The 25,217-nt window shown below is 41.6% G+C and overlaps 1 protein-coding gene across 4 annotated transcripts in view; it reads right to left on the bottom strand.

Annotated features, from left to right (window-relative positions):
- XYLB (xylulokinase) overlaps positions 1–25,217 on the bottom strand; it is a 310,463-nt gene that overhangs the window by 283,272 nt on the left and 1,974 nt on the right. For 2 of the 4 annotated variants that reach the window (XM_081970173.1, XM_081970174.1), the window contains exons 1-3: positions 22,000–22,131; positions 16,788–16,870; positions 12,987–13,056 (exon numbers count right to left, since the gene is read on the bottom strand). In XM_081970173.1, the coding sequence (XP_081826299.1) occupies positions 12,987–13,056; positions 16,788–16,870; positions 22,000–22,053 (207 nt within the window). In that variant the 5' untranslated portion in view covers positions 22,054–22,131. Of the gene's footprint in view, positions 1–12,986; positions 13,057–16,787; positions 16,871–21,999; positions 22,132–25,217 lie in introns of those variants that run through there. The other 2 variants (XM_081970175.1, XM_081970176.1) reach the window with 2 other exon arrangements.

Genomic DNA, 25,217 nt, shown 5'->3' with positions numbered 1-25,217 from the left:
AATATAGCAATAGATCTTGGGGGTTTTTCTTGTTCTTGGACACATTTTGCCTCCTTGCTCCATTGGCTCGAATAGTGCATAATCACTTGGACTAAAACCGCTTGTAACTTGAACAAATAAACACTGAAATAAATCAGCCAGCGCTGGTGGGAGGAAGAAGTAGCTTTATCCTCAAACAGCCCCGGGATCCTTCTAGGTTAAGCCAATCTCTCCATTTGGCCATATTGTTTCAACCCCGGGGTGGACAGAAAAGCTTTGCAGTTTCACCCAACACCTTTGCTCTTCTCTTTCAATAAATACAGGTGGTCCTTCACTTACGGCCACAATTGAGCTCAACATTTTTGTTGTTAAGTGAGTTAAATGAATTTTGCCCCAATTTACAGCCCAATTTCTTGTCAGACGTGTTAAAGTGAACCACCGCAGTTGTTAAGTTTAGTAACATGGTCGTTAAGTGAATTCCCGGTGGAGTTTGCTTGTCAGTAGTTCACAAAAGGGGGTGACATGACCCCAGGAGACAGAGCCACGGTCATAAATATGAGTCACTTGCCAAGTGTCAGAATTTTGGTCATATAGCCATGGGGATGCCGTAATGGTTGCAAATATGAAAAGCGTTCATGAGTCACTTTTTCAGTGCCATTGTAACTGAACGGTCACTAAATGAGGACCACCTGTATGAGGACCAATCCCTCCTTTTTCTTCCCCAGACTTTGCTCACCTAAAAGCAGAACCAGTTTTCTGGAAGTCTGGATCTGGCTGAGCAAGCGGATCTAAGCACCCCAGGCCCTGGGACTTTGACACCCCTGGCCTACCTTAATATTCATTTTAATCTACATTTTTTTTAAAAAAATCCAGCTTTGGGAAGCATTGGGTTGGTAAATATTACTAGCTGCCTTTACCGGGACAAGAAAGTGGGGCAAAAATCAGGAAGAAAAATAAATAAATTCATTTTATAAATCTCCTCATGATATTTTATAACTTCACAAACTGCTACAGGAATAGTGCAGGAGTGTAGGGTTGTTAAGGAAGCCACGCAGGCTGGCTAATAGGATAATTCTTTACAAACCTGGCTTTTCACTCTTTTAAACTGACTTCAGCAGAAACACCCAGGCCAGTTTTTCAGACCAGGGTGGGCAGTTAATTTTCCCAAGGGGCCGCATGAGAAACCTGGACTTCAGCGCGCCAGAGAGGGACAGTGAAAAGGCCAGATGTGTCCCGTGGGCTGCAAATGCCCAGGTCTGTTTCAGACTGAGCCAAGCAGAGAAAAACGAGTGTTGGCCTTAAATCTAGCAAGAAAGAAATAAAGCTGCATCTCTTATTGGGGAAAATTATCTTCCCACCTTCGATGTCACCTCTTCTCTCTCTTCTTTTCTCGCCTCTCACCTCTCCCCCTCTCAATTCAAGTTGTGAATGCTCCAACACTGGAAGTTTTAAAGAAGATGTTGGATAACATTTGTCTGAAGTGGTGTAGGGTTTCCTGCCTAAGCAGGGGGTTGGACTAGAAGACCTTCAAGGTCCCTTCCAACTATTCTATTCTATTAATAAATAAATAAAAACCACAGTAACATCTGTACCCTTCAGCTGCACAGATTTATAAAGGCCCGTGGCAACAATTCAACCATCTGTCAGACAACACCAAATGCAGCCAACAGCAAATCAGTGAGATGGATTTGCACCGGTGGAGTCGTGAAGCCAAGGAGTGAACTTACATTTTTATATTTTGGGGGGGGGGGGTGGAGGGGAAAGGGGGTAGAGAGAAGCGCATCAGAAAATGTTTCTCTTAATGCTTTCTTTCTTTTTTTGCCCTTGCATTGTACAAAGGCTCAATTGTGAGTTTTGCCTTCATTTGAAATATTTTTATTTCAAAGACAGGCGATACAAAAGGCATTTTAACCTATAAAGGGGATAGAAAGGAATGTAATTGAAGTGGCCCCCCACTTACAACAGTTCAGTTAGTGACCAAAGTTACAGTGGTACTGAAAAAAGATACTTATGACCATTTTTCACACTGCAGTATCGCCCTGGTCATTTGATCAAAATTCAGATGCTTGGCAACTGGTTCATATTTATGACGGTTGCAGTGTCCTGGGGTCACGGGATCCCTTTTTGGAACCTTCTGACAAGCAGAGTCTATGGGGAAGCGAGATTCACTTAACAACGGTTTTATTAATTTAACAATTGCAGCGATTCACTTACAAAATGGGCAAGAAAAGTCGCAAAATGGAGCAAAACTCAATCAACAAATTTCTCACTTAGCAGCATAAATGTTGGGCTCAGTTGTGGTCGCAAGTTGAGGACTACCTGTACAGATGGTCCTCATTTAATGACCTCTGGTTCAGCAACAGTGCCATGGTGTTAAGCACAGCACTCCTGCAGTCACGTAATCTCTCTTTGAGTGCTAGGCAACCAGTTTGCACTTTACAACAGTTGCTGAGTCCACAGGTTGTAAGTGTGAAAAATAATCCTAAGTCACTTTTTCAGTGCCATTGCAACTGCAAATGGTCACTAAACAAACTATTGTAAATCATTGACTACCTGTACCACTTATTTTTTCCTCTAAATATTGTCTTAAAAGGTGGCGGTTCCCCTCGCACATGCGTGCCAGTCGTTCCCGACTCTCGGGGGCGGTGATCATCTCCATTTCTAAGCTGAAGAGCCAGCGCTGTCCGAAGACGTCTCCATGGTCATGTGGCCGGCATGACTAAATGCCAAAGGTGCATGGAATGCTGTTACCTTCCCACCAAAGGTGGTTCCTATTTTTCTACTTGCATTTTTACATGCTTTCGAACTGCTAGCTTGGCAGAAGCTGGGACAAATAATGGGAGCTCCCTCCGTTACGCGGTGCTAGGGATTCAAACTACCGACCTTTCTGATTGACAAGCTCAGCGTCTTAGCCACTGAGCCTATTGGAGATTGGAAGATTTGCAGTCTTTGCACATTTCTGGGATACATTTTCTTAATTTGTTTTGGAATGGAGCGCAAATAGTCATTGATTATGACCACAGACCCTAAATATTGTCTTACTTGAAAACAATTGACAGAATAAGCTCTAGACTCATAACTACTCACAAAAACGCTTTGAGCCCTGTGAGGATCTCTTTCTGGGCTGGTTGAGGAGCATTTTTGGAAGGTAAGTTTTCCTTCTGGTCCTTCAGGCGGCTTCCGGGTATAGGAAGTCCTCGATTTACAACCGTTCACTTAGTAACTATTCAAAGTTACAACAACACTGAAAAAAAGTGACTTTGTGACTCAGGCAATTCGATTCTCACTAGGCTTAGCCTTCCATCCTTCCGAGGTCAGTAAAATGAGGATTGCTGGGGGAAATATGCTGACATTTGTAACCTGCTCACAGAGGGCTGCAAAGCACTGTAAAGCAGTCTACTAAAGTGCTATTGCTACTCTTCATACTTAAAACAATTGTTGGATCCCCTGGTCATGTGATCAAAATTTGGACACTGGGCAGGTGGCTCATGTTTGTGATGGTTGAAATGTCCAAGGGTCATATTTTCACTTTTTCTGACTTTTTTTTAATGCTTTATTTATTTTATTTATATCACTTATAAAAATTCAATTTCCATCAAACAGTGTGTATTCTAGGTACAACTGTTTTTTTAAACAGTCATAATCCAAATATTTACAGTAGTATTCATCACAATAATATTGATAATATAATAACAATAATACTTAACATTATCTACTTTAACAACTCTCCATTTTAACATTTCCTCCCTTTATGTCTCCCCATTTCTAACTTCTGTTTCTGCTGTTTAACCATTGATCAAATAAGTCCCATAACAAAAAATATTCATTTTTTTTTGTGACCTTCTGACAAGCAAAGTCAATGGGGAAGCCAGATTCACTTAATAACGGCGTTACTGACTTAACATCTGCAGAGATTCACTTAACAAGTACTGTATTTTTCGGACTATAAGACGCACCATGATTTTGAAGAGGTAATTTTTTTAAAATAAGCTTTTGCACTCTGCAGGCCTCCCAAACCTCCTGCACACCTCGTTTTTTGCACACACAAAAAGGAGGGGGGGCATGCAGAGCTTTGGGAGGCTCTTAGAGTGCTGCTGGGAGGGAGGGCAAAAACAAGCAAAAAAGTACTCATTTTTCACAAAAACGGGCCATTTTTTGCAAAAAAGAAAAAAGAAAAGGGCATGAAGAGGCTTTGGGAGGCTTGTAGAGTGCTCCTGAGGGCTGGGGTGGGGCAAAAATGTTTTGCTCATTTTTGCCCTCCCCAGCCTCTACGAGCACTCTGGAAGCCTCCCAAAGCCTCTGCATGTCCATTTTTGCAAAAGGGGTGGGGTTTCAGGTGGTCAAAAATGCTGTATTCAGTGTATAAGACGCACCCAGATTTTCACCCTCTTTTTTGAGAGAAAAGGGTGCGTCTTATACTCTGAAAAATACGGTATGTCATGAAGAGTGGTAAAATGAAGCAAAACTCACTTAACAACTGTCTTGCTTAGCAACATAAATTTTGGGCTCAATTGTGGTCGTCGGTTTGGGGTGTACTGCGAGTCCCAAGGTCAGGTTGGGGTGCTTCAGGGGGGCGAGGGAGGCCCTGGGAGGCCCAGTAGAGTGAGTTGAGGGGGGAAGGAGCTGCTGCAATGCAGTGTGAAGACAAGGAGGCCAACAGAAGAAGCAGGGACTAGCCAGAATACAGGTAGTCCTTAACTAACAACTGAGCCCAAAATTTGTGTTTCTAAGGGAGAAATGTGTTCTGCCCCATTTTACGACATTTCTTGTCACATTTGCTAAGTGAATCATTGCAGTTGTCAAATTGGTCACATGGTTGTTAAGTGAATCTGATTTCCCCCTTGACTTTGCTTGTCAGATGGTCACAAAAGGGGATCACGTGACCCCAGGATACTGCAACCATCATAAATGTGAACCACTTGCCAAGCATCCCAATGTAAATCACTTGACCCCATTGATGCTGCAATGGTTATAAGTGTGGGAAACAGTCATGTCCCTATTTTCAGTGCCGTTGTAACTTCGAACGGTCACTAAGTGAACCGTTGTAAGTCGGGGACTACCTGTAATGTGGGACCTTCTCTGCCAGATTCCCCATTGATTTTGCTTGTGGGAAGCCAGCAGGAAAATTGGAAATGTTGGTTAAGTGACTAAACAGAGGCAGTGACTCACTTAACAACTGTAGTAAGAAAGGTTGTGAAATGGGGCCAAACTTGCTTAACGAATGTCTCACTTAGCAACAGAAATTTTGGGTTGAATTGTGGTAGTCAAGGACTGCCTGTACGAAGAACTTGGAAAACATCAAGACATTTCGGGAGATATTGGTGTTTAGTGGCACCATACCACCTCCATAGGAGACTGATTGGCAAAAAAGATTAGATTAGATTAGATTAGATTAGATTAGATTAGATTAGATTAGATTAGATTAGATTGACTGAATTGGATTGGATTGGATTGGGAATGGGAATGGGAATGGGAATGGGAATGGGATGGGATGGGATAGAATAGAATAGAATACAATACAATACAATACAATACAATACAATACAATACAATACAAAACAATAGCAGAGTTGGAAGGGACCTTAGCGGTCTTCTAGTCCAACCCCCTGCTTAGGCAGAAAACCCTACACCCCTTCAGACAAATTGTTATCTAATCTCTTCTTTAAATCTTCCAGTGTTGGAGCATTCACAACTTCTTTAATTGTTAATTGTTCTGTCAGGAAATTTCTCCTTAGTTCTTTTTTTTTAATAAAATTTTTATTTTAAAACAAACACAAACACACAAAACATATAACATAAAAACCTCTTCAACTGCATACAGTGTGTCGATTGGTTACAAGGTCTTTCTGTATCCTTTCCATAGTTTGATTATCACTCTTGTTTCTCCATTTTAAACAAGTTATTCTAAATATGTATCCATTTATATTATAATGATTCATTATATCACCTTCAATATATCCAATAATAAAGAAAATTTTATATCCTATTCTAAGTCATTCTATTATTTTAGCATTGATAACATTCTCTAATAATTTTCAATTCCATGTTTTTTCCATTATTAGTATCATCAATCTAATATACATGTATAGTAATTGTTATAATTGTTAAACATCCATTAAGCATAGCTATTATTACATCCTTTTTATATGAAACATGTTAAATTTGAACTAAATTTATATTATGGCATTTCATTACATCATCCTGAAATCATCCAATGATATTACATCTTTATATTCCATTCTATATAGAATTATTTATCTTTTATAAAACGGTTTTTCAACATCATCTCCATCATCCTCACTTACAGTTTGTACAAAATTTCATATTATCAATCTAGTATATATAAATATTTTATTATCATTATTGATCATTTATTTGACTATAGCTATTATTACTTTGTCTTATACATAGTACTCAAAATTTAACTACATTTAACTAAATTTTATTGTGACATTTCATCATCCCGTATCCTTCCAGAAATAGTGCAGTCCAATACCTCTTGCCATTTGTAGAATCTGTATTCTAAGTGTTTTCTTGATAAGTCTTCTTCTCTTGACAACTTGTTATTCATTGCCTATCTTATAAAGATTCGAAACCCTCTATCTGTTCCTTTCATCAGCTTGACTTTTGTTATCGCTGGTGCTTCTGCTGAAATTACTCTCATTGTTTCTGCCAAATTTTCTCCCCGTTCTTCATCTATAGTTTGACATCTGAGATAGATTTCCAGTTCATTGATCTCTCCTTTCCATATTTCGCACTTATCATTTCCCTCCACTCTCGATTTGCTGTCAGTGTCAACAATTTTCTTATCACTTTCATATGTCTCTGTGGTTTTTTGAACTCTGTCCTCAAATTTCATTGTTGTTTTATAAATATTCTCAACTCTTCCCTCTGTACTTTCTGTATTTTGATCTATAATTTCAAGTCTCTTTTCAATTCTCTCTGGCATTATTAAGATTTTGAATTTCTAGCATAATTCTTTGCAATGTTAGTCCCTTTTCTTCTTCATATTGGGCCATTTTTCCAGATTATAAACACTGCCACTAAAACATCCGAGGCTTTTGCTAGGTTTCAAACAAATTCAGTAAAGTTTTTCGGGTCAAAGCTTTCTTTTTCCTTCAAAGAAACACCTGTATAAACAAGATGTTTTCCACTGACCCTTTCAGTAAACAAAGCCAATAGCTTTGTATTATCAGATGTTGCCAAGCCTCTAGCCTCTAGAGGGTGGTGTTACATCCTTTCCCTCTTTTTTTGACTCTCTTTCTAAACTCCGAACTCCAGAAGAGAAGAAAAAAAATGTTTAAAGATTACGATCCGGCCGAGCCTTGCAAGGAAAGAAACTTTTAATCCACAAATACAAAAAATGGAAAAAGTATAGAGGAAGAAGGGGAAAAAAAAGACCAGTCCAGTTTAAAAGTAAGAGGCATTTGTAAAAATTCCATCCATAGAAAAACAAAAACAAAATTAAAGTGAAAAAGATAGCACGATAGTTTTAAACCAGGGTTAATTCGCTGCTTGCTTCCTTCTGTCTTCAATTTTATTTTAATTCTAAGTCTTTTGGGTTTTCTCTTCTCTAATAATAAGGATTTTTCTCACCATTTCGACACACTGTCTCTCCTATTCTGCTTGCGTTTCAGGGGTCTGTTCCCAATCTTCCGCAGCCATTTTGGCTGCTTCTCTTGTAGCCGGCCAAAAGAAGGTTTTTCCTGGATCAATCAGAAGCTTTGCAATACCCCTGAGATCAGCAGGACGTGCCCTTCTCTATCACCGTTCCTTCAGAACGGTTTAGATCCAAAAGGATCATCCAGCAACAGAGATATCGACAGCAATCCTAGAGCCCCAAGATTGCATGTCGTGTCGTAGCGACATCAGGCCCCGCCTCTCCTCCTTAGTTCTAAGTTGCTTCTCTCCTTCGTTAATTTCCATCTGTTGCTTCTTGTTCTGCCTTCAGATGCTTTGGAGAATAGTTTGATTCCCTCTTCTTTGTAGCAACCCCTGAGATATTGGAAGACTGCTATCATGTCTCCCCTAGTCCTTCTTTTCATTAAACTGGACATACCCAGTTCCTGCAACTGTTCTTTGTATGTTTTAGCCTCCAGTCCTCTAATCCCCTAAAACCATTATCTGTTTGATTGTCTGTTCCTATCATAAAAGAAAAACAAATCCTCCAAAAGTTAAAGAATCAACTGGACAAGGAACAGGGTCTCATCATCCAGATGGAAACCAGAATCGTTTATCTTCCATTTTTTTAAAAAAAGCGGGGAGTGGGCGGTGGAGAACAGTGTTTATGATGAAAACTTGGAAAAGACCAATAAAGCTTTGATAAGAATTAAATACAAATGTGATAATAAGAATTAAATTAAATACAAATAAAAACGAAGGAGACGGTGTAATTATGTGAAAATTGCATTATCAGCCAATGCGAAAGCGTTGGCATCATGTTTGAATGATCACATCTGCTAGGTTAAATAATGGTATAAAAATGCAACTATTTAAAGGAAGCAGGAAAAAACTGCATCATCAAAGGAAATCTCGAGAACGTTGAGAGATAGTAAACAAGCAAATTATAGATTGTCTGGCAAACATAATAGTGCCTTGCATAACCCAGTTTTAATAATGCTGAACTAAGTAGCTGAATCATCTAACAGATATTGCAAAGCAGCCAATTACCGAAATCTATGGCAGCTCTTATTAAGAAGAAAAATGCCATTCCTCCAGACACACCATTCACAGAGGGGGTGGGGGGAATATTTCACAGGCAGCCCTCCTGTGAGTTGCTTTCTGCCAATTGCAAAGAAAAAGCTTTCAAAATTCCCATAGCAAGCAGGGGCATTCAGAAGTGAAGGAATATAGCACTAGCACTAGCACTAAGACTTACCATATTTTCCAGAGTATAAGACGCACATTTCCCCCCCCCCAAAAAAAAATCTGGGTGTGTCTTATACACTGAATACAGCATTTTTGGCCTCCCAAAACCCCACCCCCTTTGCAAAAATGGACGTGCAGAGGGTTTAGGAGGCCTGGAAAGTGCTCCTGGGGGCTGGTGAGAGCAAAAATGAGTGAAAATGGGGCTGTGTTTTGCCTGTTTTTGCCCCCCCTCCCGCAGCCCCAGCAACACATACAAGCCTCCCAAAGCCTATGCATGCCAGGTTTTATGCAAAAAACGTTATCCGTTTTTGTGAAAAACAGGCCATTTTTGTTCGTTTTGGAGGGGGAAGCCCAGGAGTATTTTGCAGGCCTCTCCAACTCTCTGCATGCCTGTTTTTCACAAAAAATGAAGCATGCAGAGGGCTTGGGAGGCCTGCAGAGTGCAAAAAACTTGTTTTTTAATTTACCTCTTCAAAATCTTGGTGCGTCTTATACTCCGATGCGTCTTATACTCCAAAAATATGGTATATACCACTTTACAGTGCTTTACAGCCCTCTCTAGGAGGTTTTACAGATTCAACTTATTACCCTCAGCAATCTGCGTCCTCATTTTACTGACCTCAGAAGGATGGGAGGTTGAGTCAACCTTGAGCCTGGGGAAAATCGAACTGCTAAAGTGATGGCAGTCTGCAGTCAGCAGAATTAGCCTACAATACTGCATTCCGACCACTGCGCCACAATGGGTCATAATATCTTAATGCATTGGAGTTCCCTTCCATTAGCAATGATTTCTGGCCCAGGTCTATCAAACTATGAATATGATGAATATCGAACTATTCACTCAGCAGGACAAACACAAATCTTTGTCACTGTTTATTTGTCAAGATCTTCTGGTTAACGTAGACTCAAAAATGCATGAAAACCAGTAGATCGGTTAACTAAGGGATCAGCTATCGCGCTTACGCAGATGTCCTATCTATAGTCCTGGAAGAAAAACGCAGGTAGTCCTCAACTTACAACCACAATTGAAACCAAAATTTCTGCTGTTAAGTGAGACAGTTGTTAAGTAAGTTTGGCCCCATTTTACGACCTTTCTTGACACAGATGTTAAGTGAATCACTGCAGTTGTTAAGTTAGCAACATATTTGTTAAGTAAATCTGACCTCCCTCCTCCCCATTGATGTTGCCTGTCAGAAGATTTCCCCAAAAGGTTTCCCAGGACACTGCAACCGTCATAGGTATGAGTCAGTTGCCAAGTAACTGAACCTGGATCATGGAAATGCTGCAACCGTGGCAGGTTAAACAACGGTTGTGAGTCATTTTTTGGGGTGGGGGTTGGGGATTGGGGTTTTGATACTTAAAGTATCGAAGCTTTATCAATATCTGGATGAAGACATCAAAACAGCTGATCGTGTGTTACTGCACTGTCCTTTTTGAAACAACTGGTGCTCCATATAAAAAGCCAGGTCATTTACTGAGAATTTAGGTCAGACTGAAGATTCTTTTCTATTACAGATAGTAACTTACAACCATAAGGGATCCCCAAATTTTTGTTGCTAAGCAAGACAATTAAGTGAGTTGTGCCCCTTTACAACCATTTTTGCCACAACTATTAAGTGAATCTGGTGTCGTCGTTGTCGTCCCCCCGACCACTTCTGTTCTGACCTAGGCTTCCCGAGAGCATGAAGCAAACTCCTTGTCCCAACAACAAAAACCTTTTATTAATTGACTGTGAATTCTGCTCATCCACATCCAGCAAAGTCTTTCAAGGGAGGATTTATAGTCACTGACCTTCTCTGGCTTGGAGAGCTGCCAGGCCGATATCTGCAAAACTTGGCAAGGAATTTTGGAGAGTCACGAACCAATGAAGCGAACTAATTGTCTCCTGCAAACTCCACTCCCCTTTCGCTCCTCTTTTGTTTCCTCTGGGAGGGGCCATTCGTCATCCACCTGTGGCCTTACTCCCAAGTCGACCCCTGTTCTTTAGCTGTTCCCTTTGTCAGGCAACTCTACGCATGCACACGCTGGGAACAGGCTCCAGCTGTTTGTCTGCCTCACTGATGTCTGAATCTGAAGGCAGCTGATAACTGGCATACGGCTCTGGCCCTCACTCTGCCTTTGACACAGAGCCCTCCTCAGAGCCTTCCCCAGATTCCAGGACTAGCACATCTTCCTCCCCAACCTCCTCACTGTCTGAATCGGCTGCCAGCTCTGCTGGCTGCTGGCGGGCCACAACAGCTTCTTGGAAGCCAGTTGGAGGTCACAAACAGTGATCATATGGCCCCAGGACAGTGCAATGGTCATAAATGCATGACAGTTGTCAAGCACCCCAATTTTGACTGCTTGAGGGTGCTGTAATGGTCATGTGACAACTGGTCGTAAGTCATTTTTTTCAACTCTGAACGATAACTAAATGAACGGTTGTAAGTCAAGGACTGGCCATGTAAGATCAGTTCACTTTAATCTCCAAGAAAATAGCTGAATTCTATTCTAATGGTCAAGATGTTGAACCACAACAGTGTAGCGTGCAATGTACAAGCAAAAACGTATTGCTTGGATCAGATGTAATGTTGGTTTAAAATGAAATATGTTATACCCCAAAGAAGGAATATTCTTTGTTCAAGAGCCACCATTGGCTGGTCTTGTTCTAGCGACATCAGAGGTGGCATTCAGCCAGCTTGGATCAGTTCGCCCCAACCAGTAGCAGAAATCGGGGGTGGGCCGACGAAGTAAGTGGATGCGCTCACGGCGAACTGTTGGTAACAAAATGTGAAGCCCACCGCTGAGCTTCATCCGTATCTAACTTGAGAATCCCAATTTATATAATTTGTCATTTATCTTGGGCTTCCTAGAGGAATTAATATTTATCAGGCAGGATAGAGGTAGTCCTTGATGTACGACCCCTTGTTTAGCAACTGTGCTTTAAAAAAAATGTAGCATAGGGCCATTTTTCACACTTACAACCGTTGCAACGGCCCCGTGGTCACATGATCAACCATTTGCAGCCTTCCCAGAGGACTCCTCTCATGCAAAGTCAGTGGGGAAACTGACAAAGTCATATGTCTCACTTAACATCCATGGCAATTCACTTAAAAGACCACAGTTGTAAAATATATTGTGGCTATGTGAAGCCTCACTTAATGACCATAACTTTTAGAAGTGCATTTTTCTTATCCCTATTGTGGTTATAGGTTTAGGATTACCTATTAGATGTATCACATCGAATAAGGAAGGCTGAGCACCAAAGAATGGAGGCCTTTGAACTCTGATCCTGGAGAAGATTCCCGCAAGTCCCTTGGACTGCAAGGCCATCCAACCGGTCAGTCCTAGAGGAGATCAACCCTGACTGCTCTTTAGAAGGCCAGATCCTGAAGAGGAAACTCAAATACTTTGGCCACCTAATGAGAAGGAAGGAGAAGAGCCTAATGCTGGGAAAGATGGAGGGCAAAAGAAGAAGGGGACGACAGAGAATGAGGTGGCTGGATGGAGTCACTGGAGCAGTAGGCGTGAGCTTAAGTGGACTCTGGGGGATGGTAGAGGACAGGAAGACCTAGAGGAATTTTGTCCATGGGGTCACGATGGGTCAGACACGACTTCGCAACTAACAACAACAAAAACATTAGATATATCAGACATTGAGGCTGAAAGTGGGGATTTTAGCCAATATTTGAACATAAGAGCCATGCCTTCATTTCTAGTCCTACAAATCCTGCCTCAAAACATAAAGCAAGTCTCAGCATATAGTTTTCTGCTTGAAATAACTCTCTTAGGAAACCAGTTTAAATTCTTTCTCATTTCTCATGGTTGACATCTGGGTTAAACTGTATTCCATACAGGAACTATGCCAGGCTCTTGGCTTCAAAGGAGTAGATACATATTTGGCTCCTTTTGAGGAGGGCGGGGGGGGATCCAAAATGAAAGCCCACAGTTTCATGATTTTCAAGAAAGAAAGAAAGAAAGAAAGAAAGAAAGAAAGAAAGAAAGAAAGAAAGAAAGAAAGAAAGAAAGAAAGAAAGAAAGAAAGAAAGAAAGAAAGCAAAATAAGAGTCTGGTAGCTTTTTATTGCCCAAATCTAAGCAAATCCACAAAATGACATATTCAAAAAGCACTGGCAATATGAACAAAAGATTAATTCTTACCTTGATCCACATTAACACAGGAGAAGAGACGGATAATCTATCATCGTGTATGTAAACACCACCTTGAGTGCTGCAGGAAATAAGAATATTGAAAACAAATAGCATAACCTGTTTTTCTGCTCTGGGTCTTCCAAAACACAATTGTCTAGTGATCAGACTTGTGCATATAAGGGACAGCTAAACTCACAACTTCCAATTACAGTATTGGGAGAAAAAAGGATACATTCCCTTCTTGTATTAAAATGCAGCTCTAAGCCAGTAAATAAAACCGAAGGACTATTGGTTTTGTTTTTAAACTAACACACATTTGGATAATTTCACTGATGCTTTGATGTAGCCATGTTATTCCTGCTTTAATCAGATTAGTAGAAGTAAACCCTGATTTACAACATTTATGTTAGTGACTTCCTCTGCTGTTATGTGATTGCAATTTGGGTGCTTTCAGGCAACTCGCATTTAGGATTGTTGCATCTTGTCACATTAGCATCAATTTGCGGACCTTCCCAGCCAGCTTCTGACAAGCAAAATCAATTGGTGAAGCCAAATTTCACTTAATGACATGATTCTCTTAACAGCCATGGTAAAAATGGTCATAAAACCGATTTTGTGTTACGTGATGACTTCCTTAATGACTTCAACGCTTAGTTAGCAACAAGCCCCACTGTGGTCATAAGTCAATGACTACTTGCGCTCCATTCCAAAACAAATTAAGAAAATATATCCCAGAAAAGTGCAAAGACTGCACATCTTCCAATCTCCAGAACTATCAAGTAGGAATGTCATTATTCGGAACCCTCTAAAGAGTTCTAACTAGACCAGGGGTCAGCAAACTGCGGCTCTGGAGCCTCATGTGGCTCTTTCATCCTTCTACTGCGGCTCCATCGCCAGTCGGTCCCACAATTTTGGGAGGAGTTTCCGGTTGGGGCAGGGAAGCACGCACCGCCAGGAGAAGACTCTCATGTAAGGGGAGGGTTTTCCGGTCAGCTCCAAAATTGATAGGGCTTTTGGTTAGGGAAGGTAGAGGAAAAAGGACGCCGTGCTAGGAGGAGACTCTATGGTGGGGGAACCGGATTTCTGGTCGGCTCCAGAATTGAATGGAGGGGGGGGGGGCTTCTGGTTAGGACCTTTGTGGCTCTTTGAGTGTTTAAGGTTGCCCACCTCTGATCTTGGCCATTGGCTAAGAGGAAGTTACTAGCCCAAAGACACTAAGTGGCTTCCATGAATTAGACAGGACTAGAATCTTTAAGGTATGAGTCCAGGTTATATGGGAAACTGACTCACCCATGCCTGCACCAAGAGAAAGAGTGTGCTACAGATGCTGTCGGTCAAGGAATTCCAGCTGGCCTCCGGTCCATGTCATTCTGGAGGTAGTGAATTGGTTGGCTCCCACCTCCCTGCTCAAGTGCACCTTGCTCCCTTCCTTGTTATCTTTGTTAATTTTAAGTCGATGTTAACATTTTATTGTTTTAATACTTTACCTAGTTGCTTTTATTTGGTGTTAAGCTGTTCAGAGTCAACTCTTGACATGATGGGCAGCCTCAATCCAACAGCTTCCCCATTACACCACACTGACCGCATCATTGGAGATTTTTAAGAAGAGACTGAACAGCCGTTTGTCAGGAACTATATAGCGGGGGTTTCCAACCTTGGCAACTTTAAGACTTGTGGACTTCAATTCCCAGAATTCCTCAGCTGAGGAATTCTGGGAAATGAAGTCCACAAGTCTTAAAGAATTCTGGGAATTGAAGTCCACAGGTCTTAAAGGAAGTTGCTTCTCCACAAGTCTTAAAGGAATTCTGGGAATTGAAGTCCACAAGTCTTAAAGTTGCCAAGGCTGGAGACCCCTGCCTTGAAGGATTGGAGTAGAACACCTCCAAGATCATTTCCAGCTCTGTAATTCTTTAATTCTTAGTGAAAAGTAGTAACTGGATCAAGATCATCCACTCGGCTTCCAAGTCTAAGGAAAAACTAGAACCCGGATCTTCTACCTCTGTTCCAGCATCTTCACAATGCAGTGTAGATGGGCAGAAGTTTTTTTTTAAAGTATTTAAATAATAATAATTTTTAAAATGCTGGGTTCTTGTGCAACAGGGAACCATCATTGTGGAAAAGAAGAGAGAATAGTGAGAAAGATACCTCTCACCTGCAAGTATATCCTCCAAGTAATTTTTCTCATTTAGAAGTAATAATACAACATTCAAATGACATAGCTGGAAAGGATCTTGGAGGTCTTCTAGTCCAACCCCTATACCTATACCCTACACTGACTCTAGAAAGAGTGCAGAGAGGAGCAACAAGGATGATTAAGGGACTGGAGACTAAAACATATGAAGAACGGTTGCAGGAACTGGTATTTTATATTTGTATATATATATTTTTCATGTAGTAATTTTAATTGTTTTAATTTTGTACTTTGACATGGACTGTACACCGCCCCGAGTCCCTTTTGGGAGAGGGGGCGGTCTATAAGCGCTAATAAATTGAAATTGAATTGAAATTGAATTGTATGTTTAGCTTAAGAGAAAGAAGGACTAGGGGAGACATGATAGCAGTCTTCCAATGTCTCAGGGGTTGCCACAAAGAAGAGGGAGTCAAAACTATTCTCCAAGGCACCTGAGGGTAGAACAAGAAGCAATGGGTGGAAACTAATCAAGGAGAGAAGCAACTTAGAACTGAGGAGAAATTTCCTGACAGTTAGAACAATTAATCAGTGGAACAGAAGTTGCCTCCAGAAGTTGTGACTGCCCCAACACTGGAAGTCTTTAAGAAGATGTTGGATAGCCATTTGTCTGAAACGGTATAGGGTTTCCTGCCTAGGCAGGGGGTTGGACTAGAAGACCTCCAAGGTCCCTTCCAATTCTGTTATTCTATTCTATTCTATTCCATTCTGTTCTTTTCCATTCTGTTCTATTCAAATGCTTGTCCAATCTCTTATTAAAAGAGAGCACCCATAACTTCTGGAGGCAAGCTGTTCCACTGGTTAATTGTTCTGTCGGGAAATTTCTCCTTAGTTCTAGGTTGCTTCTCTCCTTGATTAGTTTCCACCCATTGCTTCTTGTCCTGCCCTCAGGTGCTTTGGACAATAGCTTCACTCCCTTTTCTTTGTGGCAACCCCTGAGATATTGGAGCAATGAAGTGCATATTTAGGAATGGGCAACAAATACATGTAAATGCAATCCCAGAATTCCAGCCAGCTTAAATCAATGTTTTTCAACTTTGGCATATTTAAGAGGTGTGGATTTCAACTCTCAAAATTCCCCAGCCAACACCCTGGATAACTTTTCTTAAAATTTTCAGATGATTGGTTAAAAAAGAAGGGAATAAATTATTCCAAGAAGCTGTAGAAATAATAGTTCTGGGAACTAGCATAGTTCTCTAGCATCACCTGGGATTTAGTCAGCAGAAATTCTAGCTAATTACTCCAGACGGATGTCATCTTAAGTGCAATGTCATCCTGACCCAAAGTTAAGCAAAACAACATAGATTTGTTCCAGGGATAGTCCATTCATCAAGACTGTTTATATTCCAAAATAGCATCTAAATCCATAAACAAGCATATGTGCCTAAGAAAACATCGTGTTCCTTGTCAAACCGAATATGAGTTGCCAAGATTGGGAAACATTTGAGCTAAATCTTTCAACTGAGAATTCTGGGACTTGCAATCCCGACACATCTGGAAAATGCCTGTAAAGGCATTTTCCAGACGTGTCGGGATTGCAAGTCCCATGATTTTCTTTATCCAAAGAAGGCCAATCTACAGTATACCAGTTGCATTAGAACAAAAGGAAGAAAAAAACGTACCCAAATTCTGGCAGATCCTTGTCAAAATTAATAACGTCCTCGTAGATGACTCTCAACCGTTCATCGACCGCAATTACTTTCAGCTGGAGAAAGAACATGTTATTAATTCTGAATTCGGAAGAAGCCATCATTTCTACGTGATCTAAAAAGTGATACTTCATGCTGGCTTCTTCCTACCATCACCAAGCCTGGGTCGTTGATTAATGTCCTATTTCTCGGGTGCAAATTAGAGCCCCACTAAAAAAGAGATTGAAACCCTCATGATTAGGCTGGAAAAAATAGCTCACCATTTCCTATCAGAGCTCCCAGGCCTTATTTCTGCAGGATCAAGCACTTCTTTTACTGCTGTTTTTCAGAAAACCCAATTTTTAAAAAAACATTAATTTGCGGTAGACAGCTACCTATTTTTCCTTCTGCTCATTTCAAGACAGGAATGGAAGAGGACAGCCATGGTACCGCTGTGGTGGGTTGTTATTGTGTTTTTGAACAAAATAATGTGAAAATAATTCAGTACTTTATTTTACCTCTCTGTTGTGGCCCGCTAGCAGCCAGCAGAGCTGGCAGCAGAATGGGACAGTGAGGAGGTTGGGGAGGAACATGGGCCAGTCCTGGCCAGCTGAGGAAAGCTCAGACAAGAGCTTTGCGTTGGAGGCAGAGAGGGGGCTAGACAGCAGCGAGGCAGAGGAACAGTTGGAGCCTGTTCCCAATGTGCGCCTGCGCAGAGCCGCCAGAAGACAAGAACAACTAAGAAAGCAGGGTCGACTTGGGAGTAAAGCCACACCTTGGAGGTGATTGGCCCTCCCATAGGAAACAAAAGAGGAACGAATGGGGAGGGGGCTTCTGCAGGAAAATATTCGTTCATTCAGTCAGTTCAAGAGTGGAAAATTTTGTTTATAACTATAAGGGACTCTGTGCCAAGTTTTGCCTTGCCCCGTGTTTGGAAATTAGTTACCTGGCAGCTCTCCAAACGAGATAAGGTTCATGTTGATAAACATTCCTCTGAAAGACTGTTTGCTAAGCCTTGCGGACTGTGAATGAAAGGAATTCACAGTCGTGTAAATAAAAGGGTATTTTGCCGGGACCAAGACTCTGCTTCTTGCTTTTTAAAGAAACCTGGGTCAGAACACTTTCATCTTTGCAAACAGGTGGTTCTTGATGCACAACCACAATGGACTCTAGAATTTCAATTTTTGCAGTCGTAAGTTGAAGCACATGATCAGTCTCAATTTTACAACTGCCTTTCAACAGTTGTAAAGTAAGTCATTATGGCCGTAAAGCACATCACATGTTCTTTAAGCAAATCAAGTGTTAGGCGTAAGAAACCGGGAGCCAGAATGAATGCAAATTGGTGCTAGATAAGAGTTAACAGACTTCAAGGGGGAACTTCAAGGTGGGGCTGGACTGTCTCTTTTGGGGGTGTGAGAATATGTTTGGCCCATAGGTGGGATTCAGCCGCTTCTCACCGGTTCGCCCAAACCGCTAGTTAACTTCTTATACATTTCAGAGAATCGGCTAAAAAATAAAATGGATGAGAGTTTTTTTCTTCTCTCTCTCTCTCTCTCTCTCTCTCTCTCTCTCTCTCACTCACTCACTCACTCACTCACTTCAGTTAATAGCTCTGGGCAGACAGCCAAGAACCACTTAACAGATGCAGCTGGAATGCAGCTGATACACACTGAATCAAGTCAATAAACAAGAGAAACTGACAGGATTGGGGCAGGGGAACCCATCAATCACCCATCTAGGGATGGGCTTAATCTCTTCCCTTCAGGAAGAAGGACAAGATTACGAACATTTTCATTATGAAGAGTATTAAGTAACACTTCTGTGATCATCTTATATTCCCTGGAGTTCCCCAAGGCTTTGTATAGCTGCTGCAGTGTTGCCTACATTCTGCTTCTTCCAGGGAGAAAAGTTACAGGAAGGGACAATGGTGCATCTTGATCATACAGGCTGTGCATTTAATGCATCCATGGTCCATCCAGCTGTACTGCTTCTGCTGTGAAGCACCCAATTTAGAACATAGGAGAACATAGAATAATGGAGTTGGAAGGGTTAATATCTTTTGGCAGCACACCCAGGCTTTCAATTAGCTTGAGCGGCTGCTCTTAGTTTCCCTCTCAGCTGCTGTGTTTGCTTTGGGGTTGACTTTTTTTTTTAAAAAAGAGAGGAATGGCTGTTATAAGTTTTCTGCATTGTTTTAGTGGTGCCTGGCACTGTCCTTTTGGGGTGTACTTCTCTCACTCTTTTTGAAAGCCTCTAGTGATGGTTGATTGGTCTCGCCCTTAGGAAATTCCCCCCTTAGTCCTAGGTTGTTCTCTCTTTGGTTAGTTTCCATCCATTGTTTCTTTTTGTGGCTTTTTGTGCTTTGGAAAATAGATTGACTATCTCATTTATGTGGGAACCCCTCAAATCTCCCGACAGAACAATTAATCAGTGGAACAATTTGTCTCCAGAAGTTATAAATGCTCCAACATTGGAAGTCTTTAAGAAGACATTGGATAACGATTCGTCTGCATCTGTAGAATTTCCTGCCTGAGCAAGGGGTTGGGCTAGAAGACCTCCAAGGTCCCTTCCAACTCTCTTATTCTATTCTATTCTAAATGTTGGAACAGTGCTATTTTATTGTGAGTTGGACTGACTCAGCCTGGCCATCTTCTACATCATGTGGCTGCTCAACAAATCCATTCTTCTGAATGAGCATTTCTTTTCCTAGAAACAATCCCTGTAGCAACACATGATTGCAATTCTGACCTGTGGCAAACTGTGGCAAACACGCAAACTGGAAGTCCTTTACTTCCAGTTTGGGCATTGGGCAGTTTTTCGCCCTCCGGGTTCCAGAAGGGAAAAAACGGCCGAAAATCAAGCCCAAAAATTACCTGGAAAATGCACGCATATGCACTGGAGCTAACAAGGTAATGCCTCACGTGCCCTCAGAAATGGCTCTGGGTGACACCTGTGGCATGCGAGCGATAGGTTCGCCATCACGGGCCTAGGGTCTCCATGTACGTCCTATCCAAGTTTTAATCACATCTAAACCTGCTTAGCTTTTTTCAAGATCAGTCCAAGAATTAAAATTAAACTAGCTGCATGCAGTACATATGATCATTTCCTTGCCATGGATTTTAACATTTTCCCTTATTCTAAATGACAATTCCGGAGGGCTCATGCAGCTACCTATGGCTGAGCCTTCATGGTGTGAAACTGAGTTAGCTCCTCTGGAGAAGTATTTTTAATTCTTGTGGACTTTGCAATCTGGATATTCTGTTTGAATAAAAAATTGTCGATTATTTTCACAGGATGCAGTGTTTAAAGCATAGGATACACAGAGAGGAGTGGTTTACATAACATGCCCTTCAAAGATCCAGAATCTACGTGCAAGAAGCATTTATAAGGTGACATGCACTTTCTCTCTAATTTTAGTTTGTTTTGGTCTAACGGATATTGAACTATTAAGAAATCTACAGCAGTTAACTGCATAGTTAACCTTTGGTTCCTCATCTGAGTATGTAGCAGCTCAGCGAGTTCGGGTTTGCTTTTAAATAAAGTTGTAAACTTCAAACGAGTCTTAAAACGGCTCATGCCAACACTTTGCAGAGTTTGCCTTACTAGGGGATCAAAATTATTTTAAAAGTATGATGTTTATCCCTTCTGAACAGAGTTCTCTAAAATGCAGATGTCAAGGCAAATGGCTCCATGCCTTAAGAAATTTTACAAGCCGTGCTTAATAATACACCTTTAGAATTCTTATTTAATCCATTGAGGGGGGAAAATCTCCATTCAATACAAGAAAAATGAGTTTGTAGATAGAGATACATAGCAGAATTGGCAGTAACATCTTTTGAAATTTTGGTTGTGGCCTAACCTGTCAAAAAATAATAGTGGAATTCTAGATTAGTTCTTTTCAAACTTGGCAATTTTAAGATGTGACGACTTCAACTCCCAGAATTCCCCAGCCAGCTGGCTGGGGAATTCCGGGAGTTGAAGTTCTTACATCTTAAAACTGCCAAGTTAAAATACATTAGTATTACTGTATAAATGGAAACTGAGCAAAGGGTTTACCATAAAATGGATTCTCACTTGAATAATAAAGTTGCAGTCCTATGTACAGGCCTTATGACAGCAGGGTGGAACTGGAGCACAAATCTAAGGAAAAACATCTACAAGCTTTCCTCCATTATGATTCTAAACCCAATTAATCATATATGTCAGTGACCACCATATATGGGTTTTTAACTGAAGGACCTGGAGAAAATGTAAGATTCTCATCTAAGCCTACCTGTCTGACAGAGCGGAAGCCTGGGATAAGGTAAAGGTAAAGGTTCCCCTCACACATATGCGCTAGTCGTTCCCGACTCTAGGGGGCAGTGCTCATCTCCATTTCAAAGCCAAAGAGCCAGCATCTCCGCTACCTTCCCACCAAAGGTGGTTCCTATTTTTCTACTTGCATTTTTTGCATGCTTTCGAACTGCTAGGCTGGCAGAAGCTGGGACAAGTAACGGGAGCTCCCTCCGTTACGCGGCACTAGGAATTCGAACCACCGACTTTTCTGATCAACAAGCTCAGCGTCTTAGCCACTGAGCCACTGGAATAAGGACCTCAGTGAACTGAACATGTGCAAAGAGTGTTTGGAGGAAGAGAGGGGATCTAGTGCAAGCTACCCAAGGATACCCCACCCCACTGTTGAGGGAGGATGAGAGGAAGAGAGGTTATTTAATTAATATGTATTATTCAATTAATATACAAATAACGTTTTATTTATTTAAATATTTTTTTAAAAAAAAATTATCCTGGCCTTTTAAGTTTTACGTGCAGTACTATTTTAATGCTTTTATTCTGGGAGAGAGGCAGAATGAGAGATCTTGCGTCATATCTGGGAAGCTTGGCTAAAAGTACATTTTCTACCCAAACTAAAATAAGTTCCAGGTCCGTCCGTCCCCCCCGTCCCCCCGCTTCTTTTTTGAATCAGCCTTCCCAAGTAAACACTCTCTGGGGAGCGTCAGGCTATAACTTTCATCCCGTGTGCCGGGGATGATGGGATGTGCACTCCGAGGCGCTGTAGGAGCCTCGGTTAGTCTCCTTTGCTCCGCGCGCGCTAGGCGCTGCTGGAGAGAAGGCGGCTGAGCCCTGCGGCTCCTACCGGACCAAACTGCTCTTTCCAGCCCGCCCAGCTGCTGCAGCAACCGACGCCTCCGCCTCCTGCTCTCGGTACCTGCTGGGTGCTGAAGTCCCACCCCAAGAAGCAGAGCCCGGGAGACGAGGCCATGACAACTCCGCTTCCTCCTCTTGGCCAGCGCGGTGGGAGGCGCCGCGGGCGACGTTGGAAGCAGCTCAAGACGACGGCGGCGGCGACGCCTCCTTTGAAGCGCCAAGCGCCGCGCTCCCTGCTGGCTGCTTTCTCCGGAGCAGAGGTGCCGGATCCGGACTACCCACCCCTCGGCTGGCCCGCCCACACATCCGTCCGGAGTATGCCTGGCTTCCCATGCTCACTCCCCCACCTCTATGAGACCGGACCGGCGCCTGGGCGCAAGAGCGTAAAAGGGAATTGGCGCGCACAGCCTCTCTTTGGAGCCATGCTATAAGCAGAAGTTAAACAATTTTTTTTTAAATCTATCTATCTATCTATCTATCTATCTATCTATCTATCTATCTATCTATCATCTATCTATCTACACTATATTGCCAAAAGTATTCGCTCACCTGCCTTTCCTCGCATATGAACTTACTGTAAGTGACATCCCATTCCTAATCCATAGGGTTCAATATGATTGAACCACCCTTTGCAGCTATAACAGCTTCAACTCTTCTGGGAAGGCTGTCCGCAAGGTTCAGGAGTGTGTTGATGGGAATTTTGGACCATTCTTCCAGAAGCGCATTTGTGAGGTCACACACTGACGTTGGATGAGTTTACATGGCCTACCACTTCGTGGCTGAGTTTCTGTCGTTCCAAAACACTTCCATGTTCTTATAATACAGCTGACAGTGGATTGTGAAATATTTAGGAGCGAGGAAATTTCACTACTGGATTTGTTGCACAGGTGGCATTCTATCACAGTTCCACGCTGGAATTCACTGAGCTCCTGAGAGCGACCCCTTCTTTCACAAATGTTTGTCAAAACAGCCTGCATGCCTAGGTACTTGAGTTTATACACCTGTGGTCATGGAAGGGATTGGAACACCTGATTCTGATTATTTGGGTGGGTGAGGGAATACTTTTGGCAATATAATGTATCTATCTATTTATCATGATCGCCCATCTCACATTAAGTAGCTTTCAGGGGCATACAGTAAAATCAACATTTAAACAATTATACAGAGACCATGTAAAAAACAAGATTGCAAGTGAGAATGGATAAGAATAAGTGGGCCTGCACTTGCGGGAATACAGAATACAGAAGAAAAGGAAGGAAGGAAGGAAAAGAAATGAGGAGGAGGAGGAGGAGGAGGAGGAGGAGGAGGAAGATGATTGCAAGAGGGAATGGATCAGAATGTTATTTAGTATTATTATGTCCTGGCTTTAAAAACAGTTGGCAGATGTTTGGGATTGAAAAATTCTCCCTCTCCTTTCTTCTTCTTCCCCTTGTTACGTTTTCACCAGATCAATGTTTCTTTAGAGAGCAACTACAGTATTGCTGGCAACAAGGAATAATTTCAAAATACAGTAACTTTGAAACATATTTTGTAATTGATATACCTATGTTTTCCTTTTCTTGTATTTTCACTTTTTTAACTTTATATGTGTAATTTTCTTTCCTTTGACAATGCATGTATCTTTGTGTTTCTTTCCATTTCTCAAAAAATTAATTAAAACAGTTTTAAAAGTTCTCTAAAAACTTAAGAAGAAAAGTGATTTCAAATTTCACCATTGAAATGCATGACGTGAGACAAGTCACTAAAGGTGGATAAATACTTGACTAAGTCCCAAAGATACTTTTTCCAAAAAGGAACTAGACTTCCTTGGTAGGGGGGAAAGTTTCTTTGAAAATGTTTTGCTTCTCATCTTAAGAAGCTTCTTCAGTTCTAACTGAACTGAAGAAACTTCTTGGATTAGAAGCAAAATGTTTTCAAGGGGGGGAAAAATCCAAGAAAGTCTAGTTGCCTTTTTGAAAAAAACCCTTTGAGATAATCACAAGCTGGATGATTGAGAATTCATAGACACTTGATTTTAAGGTTATGGCTGCTGGCCAGAAGGCATGAGGATTAAAAGGAGATCATGTCCTTTAGCCATATATCCTGTAAGACTACTAGCTTCTACACTTGTGCATGCACACACACACACCACCTTGAAATGGGATTGATTGTGCTATATCCTATCTTTCTTCCAAGAGGTCAATGCTTGGGCCGAGTCAAAGTAATGGCATTATTTCATCCCCTTTATGGTATTCCATACCAAACATCTAATTTGGCTTCATTTCACAATTTAATTTAGTTCAGAAAGGTAATTTTGCTCTTCTTCGGTTAAAACACTTGTGAATATAATTCTTCTACGCCTACTTTTTCCCCCCCCCACTCACCAAAGTTGCAGATGTTTTTTTTTTTTATGTTTGCATTTGTACTCTTGCATGTAGGTCTTCAACAAATTTGGCGTTTCAGCCACCAGGATTTGAGAAAAGCTTGCTGGTTGACAGGATGAGAATCACGTCATTGGAAAAGCCCAACAGTTGTTGTGTGAGGCTATCACAACAACCATTTCCAGGAGAACTCTTATATCCGTGATGGTGAATCTATGGCACACGTTCCAAAGGTGGCACATACAGCCCTCTCTGTGGGCATGTGCACCAGCCTTCTGGTCTTAGCATGTGCCAGAGGGCCAGAAACCTGAAGACCAGCTGGCCGGCACGTATGCATGCGCTGGAAATCCAAAGAGCAGTGGCCGGCGCTTGCATGCACACCGACCAGCTGGTCTTTGGGTTTCTGGCACTCCGGCACGCATGCGTGCGGCGCCATCACTGTCTTATACTTTAAAAGCTATAAGGAAGGTAGAAATTCAACAGGCCATGTTCCTTCATTGCAAAATCTCCACTCTTTAGGCCCTGAACGTTTGACTTTGCTATTCCGGTTAGGAAGAAAATAGCTCGGCAACATCTTTTGTGTAATTTAGATAACAACATATAGCTATTGCTAGCAATATAATAACAGCAGGCCAAAGGCATCTTTTATTATGCAAATGAGCCTTATCAAAGTCCTCTTGAACATCAGCAGTGACACTGATTAGAAACCATCCAATTTAGGCAGTTTTTGCTTTGTTTTTCTTTTTTTTAAATTAAGCTGCTAAGTCAGCTGTTTTGTATATCTTTGACTCAAACATTTCAAGAGACCTTATAGAAATGATCACTTTTGGCTCCCTAGCAGTGCATTGTATAAATTCCTTTTGTTTCCTTGGCAAGACAAGAAATTACTACTGGAGAAGTGCATCATCTGTTTCTCACG

Source organism: Natrix helvetica (assembly GCF_964273705.1).
Source record: "Natrix helvetica genome assembly, chromosome: Z".
NCBI classification, from domain to species: Eukaryota; Metazoa; Chordata; class Lepidosauria; order Squamata; family Natricidae; genus Natrix; species Natrix helvetica.
Note: the sequence above shows the minus strand (reverse complement) of the source record. Positions and strands in the feature narration are given on the sequence as shown.